The sequence below is a fragment of the Artemia franciscana genome, chromosome 10 (assembly GCF_032884065.1).
Source record: "Artemia franciscana chromosome 10, ASM3288406v1, whole genome shotgun sequence".
Taxonomy (NCBI): domain Eukaryota; kingdom Metazoa; phylum Arthropoda; class Branchiopoda; order Anostraca; family Artemiidae; genus Artemia; species Artemia franciscana.
The window spans coordinates 24,829,251-24,845,377 of record NC_088872.1 but is presented as its reverse complement, the minus strand read 5'-3'; the positions used below and the strand labels follow the sequence as shown (position 1 = coordinate 24,845,377).

Here is a 16,127-nt window from a genome sequence, read left to right as displayed (position 1 = left end):
ATTTCTAGCTTCAAATTTCTTTAAATAAACATTAAATTTACTGTTTATTAAGCTACTAGGTAGCCACTTTACTTGGTGACAAAGTAATACAATAGATTTGTAAAAAAAGGAAATAAATACTTCTTAGGAAACCGTTATTCTACTATTTATGGCAAACAGCAAACATCCTAAACAAGTATTTCATTTCATTTTCAATCCATGAGATGATGAATAGCTTCACATCAAGTTCAAGCTTCGAGACATTTTTTTAAATTGTTAAGTTTATCAAATCTATTTGTAATACATCTCTGCACATGTAATATATGACTTAGGAATGTCAAATTAGCATCGGATTTACAGCCAAATGGTAGGTTTTAAACTATTTCTACTAGCAAAATAAGTGAGTAAAATAAAATGTTCTTCAAGTCATGACCAATAGGTATTTTGTATGGCTCTGCTAGTAAACATTAGTTACGTGTTTAACTCAATACAGCCACAGGCCTTACTCCTAAGTCCTTTCCTATTTCTATTAATTGTGCTGTTTTTTAACAGAGGCATTCTGAAACCTTTTTTGTCAGACCATGACAAAAAAAACTATTTATATTCCTGTTTTATTAAGATTTAACTGTATTTCATGTCCTAAATTCCAAAATGGGTCTTCAAGTCTTGTAACCTTTGCAGCTGCATAATTGTCAGCCATGTTTCATGTTCCAAAAGAAGATAGCAGATCTCCCCTCAGAGTTACTGTTCTCCTTCCTTTGCAGGCCTTAGAAGAAAGGGCTTGGCTCAAAAAACAGGAAAACGAACTAAGACCTCAGAAGATAAGGGACAAAAAACGTAACTATCTTTATCCACCAGTGTGCTCTTGCATGACTTGGCCCATCAACAATTCCACTCTCTGCTTGTCTTATCCGACAAGCATTTTATGGAACACACTGTTGGTAAAAAAAAAAAAAAATTGTGCAAGCTGTTTATTCCCAGTCTAAGTTATGAGATTAGAAAGTTGGTAATTATAAATTAGCCATCATAACTCTAGTTCTTGTATCCGTTTTCATTTCAACCAATCTTTTCCAAGAAATTAAACAACCCTCCCTTTTCTATTAAGTAAGTAAAAATTATCTGCCAAATAAACTACTCTGCAGCATAGCTCCTCTGACAGAATCATGGATTCAGAGTTAAAAGTAAAAAGATCTAGTTTGAATTGGATATCTGGTCTATTTTAGTGTGACTAAATTTACATAACTGTATGACTGGCTTAGTGTATCTGATCTGATCTGAATTGGACAAATTCATTCCTCACTTGACTACATTTTGTTAATGGCTGGGTAGTTACACACACTCCCTGCCAGTAAGTCCTGTTTGATGCTATTTTGAATGAATTGCTAATCCATAGTCATCCTCAAGCATACTTACAATCAAAATTTATCATGGCTAATGTTGCACAAAAATCGTTTGACAAATTTAGAAAGATTTTGAGCAGAAAACTGGAGTCTATTATTCCTATGCAGACTGAATTCAATAATAAGCTTGACGGAATTTCTTACGCAATGTCATCACTGAGAACAGAGAATGCAGCCAGAGATATAATGCTTAATAAATTTGAAAACACTCTCTTGAGCACAGAGACACATATCAGGCCCTATGAAAGGAGCTACTACTTCTTGACGTGATAGATCGTCGTCTGAACCTTATTGTTCTTAGCCTACCGAAAGAAAAGCCCATTAAAAAAGTTGAAGATCGTGTGATGTAACTCGTTAAACAAAAGCTAGGTGTAGCTAGCGAATTGTCAAAAAAGAGCTACAGGATTACTTCACATGTGGGCAATATAACAAATAGGCACATAGAGCAAAATAATCAGCACAACGAGTATCCATTAAATTCAGAGAGTGATGTCCAGGCAATAATCAACAATATTAATAAGATTAAAGCAGGATAATAATTTCTATGGACGTGCCTCTTGCTCTTAATCTGATTTGGAATTCTCTGCTCTTGAAAGCAAGAGAAATGACAGAGGCACATCTTATTGTCTCATCTTGAGTGTAGCATAACTGTATTAAAGTGTTACTAGAAGGTAATAAACGTGATGCTTCTGCTGGGGAAAAGATTGATTAGTTCATTATTATTATATGCACAGACAATTATTTATTGTGATTGCTTACAGATAAATTACCCATGATGGAGGAATGAAACAAGTTCATTTTCATTAGTTTGTGTTACGAATGGGAAAATGACCACAAGTCAATGTTGGTGTTATTCTTGCCTATCTAATTACGTTGTTCTTTTGTTTTTGTTTTCTTTTGGTTTGCTTTAATGTGTTCTTTTTCTTTGTGTTCTTGTGTTTCTTTTTACTTTCACCATATTTATTTTGTGTTCTCCATAGGTTTAAAAATCTGGTTCTGTTTTTAAATTGTTTATTCTTTTCAGTTGAAGATCTTATATTTCACAAGTCAAGCCTTTTTCGCCCATATACATGATTGGTTAATGGTTTACCACTGCATCACCACAGAATCCCACAACACAGCTTGGTAAGTTTAAAAGATTATAACTGATTTTACTGGTGATGGTACATTGAGTATGTTGGAAGACTTTGACAGAGTCCCATTAGATTTATTAAAAATTTCGGCTGATTGTGATTTTTCCGATAATGATTATAATATTTCTATTAGGTCCCTCCCAGTTAACAAGTATTTACTTCTAATGAGATTGATGGGCATGTTTACCCTAGTAGCATAAGACTGGCAAGTTTAAACTGTTGTGGGCTGATGAGTAGCTTGGATCATTTATCTTCATTCCTTCCCTACCATCTAGTGAGTATATTAGGTGTCTGTGAAACTTTTTAGATGAGTCAACTAGTCACTTAGCAAATATTAATATTTATAATTTTATTTCTAAGATTAGGAATGCTAGATTGAGAGGAGGCCTTGGTTTTTATGGTACTTAGTATTTACCAAGTGACATATAGCAATTGCAAATGCTGTTGGTCTGTCTTTCTGTCCTGGTTTTGCTAGTTTAGGCACTTTCAGATAAGCTAGGATGATGAAATTTGGCAGGCATATCAGGGACCAGACCAGATTAAATTAGGAAGTTGTTTCTCCGATTCGACCATCTGGGGGGGGGGGGGGAGAGTGGGGGGACACTTAATCAGAAAAATCAGAAAAATGAGGTATTTTTAACTTATGAACGGGTAATCGGATCTTAATGAAATTTGATATTTACAAGGATACCATTTATCGGAGCTCTTATTTCAAATCCCGACCGGGTGCAGAGACATTGAGGGGAGTTGGAGGGGGAGACCTAAAATCTTGGAAAACACTTAAGAGGGGAGGGACCAGGATGAAACTTGTTGGGAAAAATAAGCAAAAATCCTAAGTACGTCATTGACATAACCGGAACAGATCCGCTCTCTTTGGGGGAGTTCGGGAGGGGAAGTTAATTCTGAAAAATTAAAAAGAGGGTATTTTTAACTTATGAAGGAGTGGTCAGATCTTAATGAAATTTCATATTTAGAAGGACCTCGTAACTCAGATCTCTTATTTTAAATCCCGACCGAACCCAGTGTCATTGGGGCAGTTGAGGGGGAAGGAACCAGAAATCTTGGGAAACGCTTAGAGGGGAGAGATCACGATGAAACTTGGTGGGAAGAATAAGCACAAGTCCAAGATACGTGACTGACAAAACCGGACCAGATCCGTTCTCTTTGGGGGAGTTGGCGGGAGGTAATTCAGAAAAACTAGAAAAAATTAGGCATTTGTAACTTATGAACAGGTGATCAGATCCTAATGAAATTCAATATTTAGAAGGATCTTGTACTTCAAAGCTCTTATTATAAATCCTGACCATATCCGGTGACATTGGGGGGGGGGGGTTACAGAAATCTTTGAAACCAGAAATCTCGGAAAATGCTTAGAGTGGAGAGATCGGGATGAAACTTAATGGGAAGAATAAGCGCAAGTTCTAGATACATGATTGACATAATTGGAAGGGATCCGCTCTTGCTGGGGGAGTTGGGGGGATTTCCAGTGCTTTGGCGAGTTTGGTGCTTCCTATCAATTGACTTGATAACAGTCGTTTCCCTGACTCGACCATCTGGGGGGGGGGCTGGAGGGAGAGAAAAATTGAAAAAAATTAGGTATTTTAACTTACAAATGGGTGGTCGGATCTAAATGAAATTTGATATTTAGAAGGACCTCGTGTCTCAGAGCTCTTGTTTTAAATCCCGACTGTATCTGGTGATAGTGGCGGAGTTGGAGGGGGAAACAGGAAATCTTGGAAAACGCTTAGAGTGGAGAGATCGGGATAAAACTTGGTGGGAAGAATAAGCACAAGTCCTAGATACGTGATTGACATAGCCGGACTGAATCCGCTCTCTTTGGGGGAATTCGGGGTGTGTGTTAATTTGGAAAAAATTAAAAATTGAGGTACTTTTAACTTAAGAACAGGTGACCAGATCTAAATGAAATTTGGTATTTAGGAGGAAATCATGATTCAGATACCTTATTTTAAATCGCGACCAGATCTGGTGACATTGGGGGGAGTTGGAGTGGGGAAACTGGAAATCTTGGAGAATGCTTAGAGTGGAGAGATTGGGATGAAACTTGGCGGGTAGAATAAGCAAATGTCGTAGATACATGATTGACGTAACTGAACTGATTCCGCTCTCTTTGGGGGAGTTAGGGGAGGTGTCCAGTGCTTTGGCGAGTTTGGTGCTTCTGAACGTGCTAGGACAATGAAAATGGGTAGGCGTGTCAGGGACCACTTTTTTTCGTAGAGTCGTTTTCCCCGATTCGACCATTCTGGGGGGCTGAAGGGAGAGGAAAAATTAGAAAAAATGAGGTATTTTTAACTTACGAGTGGGTGATTGGATCTTAATGAATTTTGATATTTAGGAGGACATCATGTCTCAGAGCTCTTATTTTAAACCCCGACCGGCATTAAGCCTCTGATTTTCCTTTTAAATCAATCTATTGATTCTTAAAATTTGCTAGAGCTCATGCCATATGAGCTCTTGGGTCTTCTGACCTTGTCACAAATGCCATATGAGCTCGTAGCTCTTGTTCTTGGTGATATTCTTGTAGAATTGTTTCAGATTTGTATTCCATGTATGAAGAAATGGTGTTTGAATTCTTGATTGTTGAGCTTGATTTCGGGACTGATTAAGTTGTGTGTTGTTGGTCTGCAGATCACCTAGTTCTCTGGTACAACATTTTATAAGTAAATTGCATATATTTCCTCCTGTCACAACTGAGTGGAGTTGGACGATTATGTATATCAGAAATTTTAATATTGGTATAAGTAATGCAAGTCATGCTCTTTCATCCATGTATTATTCATTTTTGGTTGTAGAATTTTTGACACTTTGTCTTTTGCTGGGCCTCCTTCCAGCTTGCTGGATTCCAACTCAAGTAGTAAGTTTAACAGCAACAATAATCGACAATATTTTTTCTCAATATTGAATTTGACTCATGTAACATTATTGTTGATGACTTGTCAGACCATTTTATGCTTCTGATGGAGATTCATAAGTGTTGACATAATCAACTCTGATCAAGACAATTAGAAAACTGGACACTGCATCTGTTCAGCAATTGAATGAACTGCTGCTTAAAATTGACCCCTCATCATGCTTAGACTGCAAGAACACAAATCAAGCTTCCCATAATCTCGTTCACGAATTAATCAAAGCACTCAATCTGGCTAGTCCCATCTCTTTAATTTGTTTAAGACATTACAATAGACCCAAAAACCTTAGATTACAAGAGGACTACTAAGGTCAATCCAATTAAAAAACAAGCTGTATAAAAAATACTTGTATCGTCCAGATAAGTTAAATCAAGCTTCTTTTAATGCTTACAAAAACTGCTTACCCAAAGCTCTAAAGTCTGCTAAACAGCAGTACTATTTCAAGGCATTCAATAATGTGCATGGATCTGCTAAGAAGGTGTGGTCATTTATAAATAAAGCTCAATGAAAGATAAATTCTCTTCTGGACAATTTGATGACCCTGGATGGTAATAGAGCTGTTAAAGGAAAAATGAACATTGCTAACATGCTCAACACTCACTTTGCCAAAATAGGTGAAAACGTCATAAGAGACATCCTGAAATTTAGCATCAAATGCTGCTAATTTCAAAAGTTACTCTATGCTCTATTCACCGATCCATATTCCTCATTCCAGTGCCATCTACTGAATTGATGATGGTACCTTATCAACTCAAAAATGGACAATCAGAAGGAAATGATGGATCTTCTACAAATTTGCTTAAATCGATTATGACTAGTATAGTTGGTTTTCTTGTGAATATAATAAATCTATGTTTCAAGAGTGCTGTCTTTCCTGTTAGCATAAAGTCCACCTGTATCATTACACTGCATAAAGGGGATATGTGAGTGACCCATCTAACTATAGGCTTATATCTATTCTATCTGCTTTTGGAAAGATTGTTGAATGTTGTCTGTGTGTAAGAATTATTAGTTCGCTAGAACAGAATCATTTTTTAAGTAAGTGCCAATTTGGGTTTTGCAAAGGCCATTTCACAGAGCATCCTATTTGCCAGTAACCAAGTTTATACATATGTTTGTTCCTGTATTTTTTCACTTGTTTTGTGTGTGTCACCATGGCCCAATTGGGCTTTTTGTGTAAATAAATCTATCTATATATCTATCATAATGCCTTGGACAAGGATGAAATTCCTGCTACTATGCTTGTGGATACACTAAAAGCATTTGATACTATATTATATAATTGTCACATTGTGGCATATGGGTTCTGACTAATGTGTTAATTAATGCCATATTTGAAAGATAGAGTTCAGCATATTGACAGGTGATGTCAAATCATTGCCTTAAAATCAGTCAAATAATTTTGGGGAACCCCAAGGTTCAATTCTTGGGCCTCTGCTGTTTCTAATTTATGTTAATGATATTAGTAATTCAATTGCAAACCTAGGGCTGACTACACTATTTGCTGATGACACAGCCTGTTTGTTTCTGAAGGTGATGAGGATAGAGTAAAACATAATTTAACTCATGCATTGGACAGACTAGTAGCATGGTTTATGGCAAATAGGCTAGCTTTTAATACTTCAAAGACTAAATTCATAGTATATTCAAATACATCATTAGCCCTTCCAGGTCTTAACCTGATTAAGCCTTCTATGTCATGTACAGAGATATCATGTGTTGATACTCTGTGTTACCTAGGTATACTGGTAGAGTCAAATTTAAGTTGGAAGCTGCATATTAATGGTCTAAGAATGAAGCTTGGAAGGAACATAGGTATTATGCACCCCATAAAATTCGTTTTTCCTCTGGAAGCTATATATTCTATTTATTCTGCTCTTGTTCATTCTTACCTAAATTACTGTCCATCTCTTTACTTGAATACTTTCAGATCCCATTTCATGCCATTTCATCCATAAATTTATGGATTTAAATCCATAAATTTATTATTTTAGTTATTTTACCAGTGCAAAACAAGGTTGTCTTTCTGCCAGAGTATTTAGTATGTTATGTAATTTGATTGGAAAATAAATGAACCTGAACCTGACTTATTGTGGCTGCTTTTTTAACTGATTTCTGAGTTTTTTATTTAGCAATAAATTTCATAAGCAAAAAATTACTTCAACACTATCTCCACCCATAAGGCTACAAAAGGTTTTAAAAATTTCTAAACTTCTGTAAGGTATTAAAGAAAGTTATTGTATTACTAAGGTTAGGAATTACAACTAAACTATTCAATTAGAATTTGAAATGAAATAAGCTATTTAAACCATTGTTGAGATTTTTATGTTGGCCAACAATGTTGACAATAATTGTAGATCTAAATCCAATAGAAAGATGATCTAGACAATCATTGTCAATGCTATGCTCTTATTGGGCTTAAATGTTTTGTTCTTAATGTCTAATCCTCCTCATGCGTTTATAAGAGTGAAAAAGAAAAATGGTGTACACAGCTGCAATAAAAAAAGCCAATTATTAATAATCCCTTTGACTGCAACAGTCTTGCCAGGAGTGATATTGTACAAGCATCTTCTACATTTACCTCAACAACTGGAATAGTAGAAGTCAAAGCAGCATCTGGTATTGGTTGACAGGTGATGGAGTTGATTATACCAACTTCTTGGCTTGCAGCAATATTCACTCACTTCTAACATCATTGTTACTCCTACTGGAATTTCTTGAGCAAGCACAACTATATCTGATAGACTTCAAGCAACTAAATGATAGACTTTGAGAAGACTATTAGAAGAGATGGAGCACTTGTTGATGAAACATTTGGCAGCTCCCTTGAAATGCTGTTGTGTCTTTCAATACAACCCATGAGCTTCTTCCAAGGTGAGTTTCTCAGTATCCCATGCAAGCTCAACCTGATCGTCTATGATAATGTCTTGCAAATTTTAGTCAAGTTCTCAAGCAAACTGGTAGAAAATTTCATCAGTAGGTAAAAAAATGTCGGGTTTTAGAAGTCTTGCAAAAACAAAGAGAAATAAGTTTCTGAGCTTGGTATGAAGAGCACACACAAGGGTCTGTTCTTCTGCAACAATGCTGTATCCAAGACAGCACTATAGTGTGGCTTATAGTAAAACTCATGAGGCTTTAATATTCATTTATTATTAATTCTTGTTATTATTATTACTTCTTAGTTTATTATTAATAAATTAGAGCTGAACACCCATAAAGGGTGTTCAGATAAATTTCAAATGGTGCTCATTTGATTAGAAATAGAAAGCTCTAGTTTATTTTTTAGGAAAAGGGACCAAAGGGCAACTAGCCCCTCCCTGTGCTCTCTTTTCCCCAAATACATCCAATCAAATTTTTTAAGATAGCAATTTGTTGAAACAGACCAAAGTTTTTGTTTTGTCATATAGCAAAACTCTAAGGTTGACTCTAAAATCCCAGGGTTAGGGCTTATTTGATAAGAAGTGGAAAGTTCTAGTTATATTTAAGAGTGAAAAGCAATTGGAGGGCAACTATCCCCCCATGCCCTTTTTTCCCAAATCAGTTTGGTTGAAATTCTAAAGCAACAAAATTTGCAGTTGTCCATCATGTTTCCTGAATACACTTGAGAAACCCAAAAGACAAATAGGATTAAACACAGCAGGAACAACACTGAGTAGAAGATTTTTGCCATCTGAACATTCCTTTCATGGTACTCTCCTTTTCTCACTCTTATTCTATTGATCTATTTCTATCTATGCTATTAATTTAATAACTAACTTCAGGGGAAAAAATTCAGGGAAAGCCAATCTATCCCACCCACCATATAGGCCAGTTTTGTACTGTTGTAAGCTGCCTATGTTTACAACAATTAAAAGACACTTTGGCCAAAGACAATGTTCCAACTATTTTGCTGCATCTTTCTGAACTACAACAGCATAATCAAGAGATCAGTATAACCAGATTTGTGGAGAAGCTAAATCTCTAAAGAGGGCCTTTCAAATATATCACACTTCAGTTTGTAAATATACCATACTCCCAAACAGGAAATCTTAGGGACTTCTGTGGGAGTTAATGGAATTTCTGCATAAGGGATTTGGATGGACCTTTAGCCAAAAGGCACTTTTAGGGACTAATTCCAAGCCCTACTACATGCACTCTTTCTGAAGAAGAAATGACAGAGATTGTTGACTGTTTTGTTTGGCCATTATATTTGTCAACTAGCTGGGTCCTGGCAGCTTCACTGCCAGTCCCCAGCATGGCATGTGGCAGGCTTCTATATATGGATTCTCATTGTCCCTTGTATTCTAACCACAGACAGTACTGGGTCCCAGCAGCTTTGCTGCAGGCCCAAGCATGGCATGTGGCAGGCTTCTATATATGGATTCTCATTGTCCCTTGTGTTCTAACTGCAGACAGTGCTGGGTCCTGATGGCTTCACTGCCGGGCCCCAGCATGGCATGTGGCAGGCTTCTATATATCAATTCTCATTGTCCCTTCTGTTCTGGGTCCCAGCAATGCTATATCATTTTTGGATTGAATTGATGATGTAAATTGGACATTCCTAATCTGGCCCTTTCTCTTTGAGCTGCAAGCCTGGTTTTGCGTTGCTCTGGTGTTCCCTTTTTGGTGACATTGTAGGATAATTATACATGCATTGATTTGTAATATAGCAACATGCCTTCTTTTTTTACTATCTCTATTAGCTGCAAGCCTGGTTTTACATTGCAAACCTGACATTATTTATAGATTTTTATCTTTTATTACAGTTTTTTTTATTTTTTTGACATCATACTTTAGTTTTTTTTTCTTTTTTAGTTTTTTCTTTTTTTTAGTTTCTTTTTAATTCTTAAAAGTTTTTTTTAGTTAGTTTTTTTATATATATATATTGATGTCATACTTAGTGACAGACAGACAGTGTAACAATAAAGATAGTGTAAAGGACAGACAGACACTAAATTTATATTTATATATATACTAGCTGTTGGGGTGGCGCTTCGCGCCACCCCAACACCTAGTTGGTGGCGCTTCGCGCCACCCCAACACCTAGTTGGTGGGGCGCTTCGCGCCCCCTCAAGCCCCCCCGCGCGCGTAAGTCGTTACGCGCCATATTAGTTATGCGCCATTGTAGTTGTGTCCCTGTGTCCCACCTGTGAATATAGATAGATTTATATATGTGTTTCAAACTACGCAAAAATTGCGAATAAACAACATTCTTGGCTTTCCCATTGTCTGTGCATATGCAAAGCCGTATGTACTAATAATGACGTCATATACAAACGCTCTTTTTACAAACAAACAAACATGCATCCACATAACTCGTTTTTATATAGATAGATACAATACAAATTAACTGCGTAAAACTTGCGAATAAACAACATTCTTCGCTGTCCAATTGTCGCTGCATATAAATACATTGTCAGGTTTACCGACCCTCGAACATGCAACGTACAATTGTCCATGGGAAAAACAATCAGGATTAAGATCTATACCACATTTTTCTAATGATTGACCTTGAGCTTTGTTAATGGTGATTGCAAATACTAATCGAACTGGGAATTGCAATCTTTTAAATTGAAAAAGCAGATCCGTTGGAATCATGGGAATGCAAGGAATAAGAACAGCCTCACCCTCATAAGGCCCTGTCAAGATTGTGGCCTCTATTAGGTTTTCCATTGTTTTTTTTTACGGCAAGTCGCGTGCCATTGCAAAGCTTTGGTGGGTTGATATTTCTTAAAAGTATTATTGGTACGCCTATTTTTAGTTGTAGCACGTGTGGTGGAAACCTTGAAGGATCTATGGAATTTAAAAATTCAGATGGATAATTAACCGCTTCATTTGGTTCCAAAACTGTGTCGACTGACTTGTAAAGGACTGCCTGGTCTCGAATCTTGTTCAAAACAATATTGTTGATTTCGTGGACGTCTATATTTTTGGGTGCGAGAATTGCTCTTTCACTTAGCCATTTATTATTTTTATAATTTTTTAGAATATTCAGAAATACTTTTTCAATCAATTCATTTTTGGACGTCACTAAATTACAGAAATCAGCAGGTAGTTGTATACGTCCTGAAATTGAGTCTACTGTTTGACCAGAGTCATCGTTTTGCAATCGGACACGCATATTTGTAGTTAATTTTAATATTTTTACGTTTGCCTATAAATTAGAATTTTTTAGGCAAGCATTCATTTCGTCTGCAGGAGTTAAACTACGTAAAAATTGCGAATATACAACATTCTTGGCTTTCCCATTGTCTCTGCATATACAAAGCCGTATGTACTAATAATGACATCATATGCAAACGCTCTTTTTACAAACAAACAAACATGCATACATACAACTCGTTTTTATATAGATAGATAGATAGATAAAATACAAATTAACTGCGTAAAACTTGCGAATATACAACATTCTTCGCTGTCCAATTGTCTCTGCATATAAATAGATTGTCAGGTTTACCGACCCTCGAACATGCAACGTACAATTGTCAATGGTAAAAACAATCAGTATTAAGATCTATACCACATTTTTCTAATGATTGACCTTGAGCTTTGTTAATGGTGATTGCAAATGCTAATCGAATTGGGAATTGCAATCTTTTAAATTGAAAAGGCAGATCCGTTGGAATCTTGGGAATGCAAGGAATAAGAACAGCCTCACCCTCAAAAGGCCCTGTCAAGATTGTGGCCTCTATTAGGTTTTCCATTGTTTTTTTTACTGCAGGTCGAGTGCCATAGCAAAGCTTTGGTGGGTTTATATTTCTTAAAAGTATTATTGGTAGGCCTATTTTTAGTTGTAGCACGTGTGGTGGAAACCCTGAGAATAATATCTCGAGGTAAAAACTGATCACCGACCATAACGATGGCCACTTCGTCGATAGTTGGAGCATTGTATCTACGCACATGTTGGCCAGGAGGCGTTTTGTCAGCGGATATAACAATTTTATGCGTATAAGTAGGCATCAAATCGATGGCTGTTTTGAACAGATGCACTAAATTATTATTTTCGTGGAAAAGATGTTGTAATTGGGAAACGATTGTCCTTTCAATGTTGGGAGAAATTTCGCAACGTGCATTCAATTCAGAATTTCTATCACTGATGAAGTACAATTGTAAAAATTTATGATTCTCGCCTGAGAATGGTAGAAGAGACCCTGCTCTATGATAAATTTGCCCTTTTACTTTGAAAGTAGACATAAATTAATCTGGATTTTCAATTTGGGCTCCAAACAACGTCATTTGGAAACATGAGTTGTATTTTCTGATTCATTTATATTCCTTATGTCCCGGTCGTCATTTATATCCCCCTGTTTTATATCCCGCTTATTTTTCAGTTTTTTTCCTTTTTTTAGTTTTTTTTTTTACTTTTTTAGTTCTTTTAGTTTTTACGTTTTTTAGTTTTTTAGATGAATTTTTTTTTTAGTTTTTTACCTTTTTTTCTTTTTAGTTTTTATTGGTTTTTACCTTTTTTTAGCTTTTTATCTTTTTTATTTTTTTTTATTTTTATTTTTAATTTTATTAGTATTCTTTTTCTCTTCTATTTTTCATTTTTCCTTTTTTTTAGTTTTTTTTAGTTTTTAGTTTTTCAAGTTTTTTCCTTTTTTTAGTTTCTTTAGTTTTTTTAGTTTTTCGGCTTTTTTATTTTTTTATTAGTTTTTAGTTTTTTTTGTAGTTTTTGCCTTTTTTTAATTTTTTCAGTTTTTTTTTTAGTTTTTAGTTTTTTACCTTTTTTAGCCTAACCAGGATTTGAACCTGGGACCTTCATTCTCCGTTCTGACACCCTCTCTCACCGAGTGACTACTCCAGCATGTTCATTTTGGTGTTTTAAATGGTATATTATTAACCAAATTAATGTGTTTTACAATATACTAAGCATCGTCATAACAAAAATGATGGCAACTAATTTCATGACGTCAGCCGAAACATGACGTCACCTGATCCACAGATCCACAGACAACTTATTTTTATATATATAGATAGATATATATATATATATATATATATATATATATATATATATATATATATATTGCACTTTATTTTTACAAATCACTGAGTCATCTTGAGCCAAATACTAACAACAAAGCTTGCACTGCTTTCAACATTATCAAACATAATCACAACAAGTATGGAATGAGAGTTTCAGAGACTTAAGCAAATGGGTGATATTGCCAAGGGAATGACAATTTTCAGTTAAGGACATGAAAGAGATCTTAAAAGTGTAAGACCTAGACAGATACATAAAATCAAAAAGGATCTGTAAAGAAGAGAATTTTTATTGCTGCTCAGCATTTCTAATATATAATCAAAGTATATAACAAAAATCAAGGGGACTGCTGAGAACAGGAAATTAAACTCTTATAAAACTTCTCTTTTGGCATTTGAATGTTTTTGGTGAGGGCCTAAATAAACCCCTATTAGGGCTATATTTAGGACCATCAGGGTGAAGATTGAATAGTACAGCTCCATGGTATGTCTAGTGTCTGAGTTTGGTATAATACTGACTTTCTCCATAGTTCAAGGGAGATCCCAACCCTTATCAACCATAGAAAGAGACAATGTCATCACAGCATTCAAACATCTCTTAGCAAATCCTGCTTCAAGCCTTCTCCCCATCAACCCTAATCACAGAATTTAGGGGAACTATGAAATTTTCAACAAACCACTAACTCTAGAGAATTCTAAAACTTCTACACTAGCCTTGCTTCTCTACTTTTCAATTCTCTAAGCAATCAAAGCATTCAATCTCAAACCCTGGATTTATTCACACAAGAACTGGGGTGTGAACAAGAACTGGGAGCAGAAGGAGTGGTATCTATAGTAGGATACCAGTGTGAGGTCAATAATGGCAGAATTCTACACAGAGCAATCCTTATATGCATACAAAATGAAAATTAGGGTGATAAAACTAGCATTCTAAAAATGCCTCTTTTTAGTTTTAGAATGTCTCTATCTGGAGAGCTTTTATTCTGCAAATTTACTAGGGTGTATAGTCAGAAGAGTTGTCATGCTATTTGGAAACATTATAAAATAAAGAATTTATTTATAAAATTAGCCTAGCTACAACCTTTATTTTGGCCTAAGTTTCTTTCCCTTACAAGGGGATAACCAGTAAACTGATACCATCTTTAGTATATAATCTTACCATCAAATAGTTCATAAAAGGAAAAAATCACCATTTTAGGGTATAGCCAATCCTGTATCTGGATTTAGGAGAGAGGGCTAGTGGGGGCAAGTGCCCTAGGTGACAAACAAGCTTAAATTGTAATATTTAAGGGCAAAAATTGCAGTAAGTACAGTAATTATGGTGCAATAAAGTAGCCTAGATAAATTTGGCCCCCCATCCTGTCAAGAAAAAAAACTTCAGCTCTACCCTAGCCTAGTGATATATTGGGTGCCCATTAGAAGGGGAGAGGGAGAGCGGGGATATTATTTACATAGCTACTATTGGCGTGCTAGTTATAGTACTGAATGTAAAACTGATGGTGCATCTGATTCCTGTGCTAGCTAGGCAACTTTTACTGCTTAACCTAAACCAGTTGGTACATAGGCCAAGATATTGACTCTCAAAGCCTAAAATATTAAGACTCCATTACATCTTTTTTTCTTTGACATTCTGATGACGTTAGGAGTAAACAGACTCCAAATATTAAATTAACAGTTTTCATATTTTTGCCGGACTGTCAAACCGCGTTTTTCTTCTTCTGCTTCTAATAAACCAAAGTTAAGGGTGCGTTTGTTTACTTGTCCAATGGGATTTTTACTAATCCAGGTTTAACCCCTAAAAGATAGCAACAAATACTTGTCTGGCCACGTGTCACTTAAAACGGCAAGATTAATTGCGAATAATACACGTGACATTGGTCACGTGTAATTATTGTTTTAATGCTATGTGAAGTTTTGACAAGGAAGAGGCTAGGACTTTGGGCCTGTTTCAAATTTTACAGGCAAATACAGCTTCAGCAATTATTTCAGAGCTGGGTAGCCTAATACAATTTGTGTGGCCAGAAGTTTAATTGTAAGATTTCAAATTGTGGTTGTCATTTGCCTTTTTAAGTCATTCCATTCAAGATGCTTTGGATATTTTTTATTGTGATAAATTGTCTTAATGCTCTGAAAAGGGAAAATTATTTCAATTGCATAGGATAGGAAAATTTTGGTAGGCTAATTAATTCAAAGTCCTAAATTAGCCAGGGAAGTGTTTTTTTTTCACTAAAAAATCACCACGTTCTTTGAACTCCAATTATATAGCCCTGTTTTTGGCCCCCTTGATCCAGTTCCTGATTGTCATTTACACTAAATTTCACTTTTTCTGTTACCTATTTATGCTTGCACCAGTTTTACCATTGGGTAAAACTGGTACAAACAGTATTACTGGCTTTCATATAAAGTGAATATACCACTTGATGCCTTTTGTAATGCTGTTTACAAATATAATAATCGCTTCTACCACAAGTTCAGATTTAAGTACTTTTTGACCTCTTAAAAATGACCTATATATGGGGTCATTACAAATCTGTAATAGTTTAGAAACAAATTTGGGCTATATATTTGCACATCAGGGGGTGGGGGTAAAGTGTAGCATATATTAAATATGTAAACTAACCATTGCTTGAATTTTTTTATGTGTGTGCTGTTGCACTGGTGATTTCTCTTTTCATTAAAATTTGATGTGCACAAACATGTTAAAAAAAAATAAAAAACAGCAATGG

The 16,127-nt window shown here is 35.5% G+C and overlaps 1 protein-coding gene across 1 annotated transcript in view; it reads right to left on the bottom strand.

Moving 5' to 3' along the window:
* The window catches only part of LOC136031963 (tumor suppressor candidate 3-like), a 39,648-nt gene extending 24,507 nt beyond the window's left edge, over nucleotides 1–15,141 (bottom strand). The window contains exon 1 of the mRNA XM_065711976.1: nucleotides 15,012–15,141. Within this exon, the coding sequence (XP_065568048.1) occupies nucleotides 15,012–15,083 (72 nt within the window). The 5' untranslated portion in view covers nucleotides 15,084–15,141. The remainder of the gene's footprint in view (nucleotides 1–15,011) is intronic.
* Nucleotides 15,142–16,127: the final 986 nt, after the last annotated feature.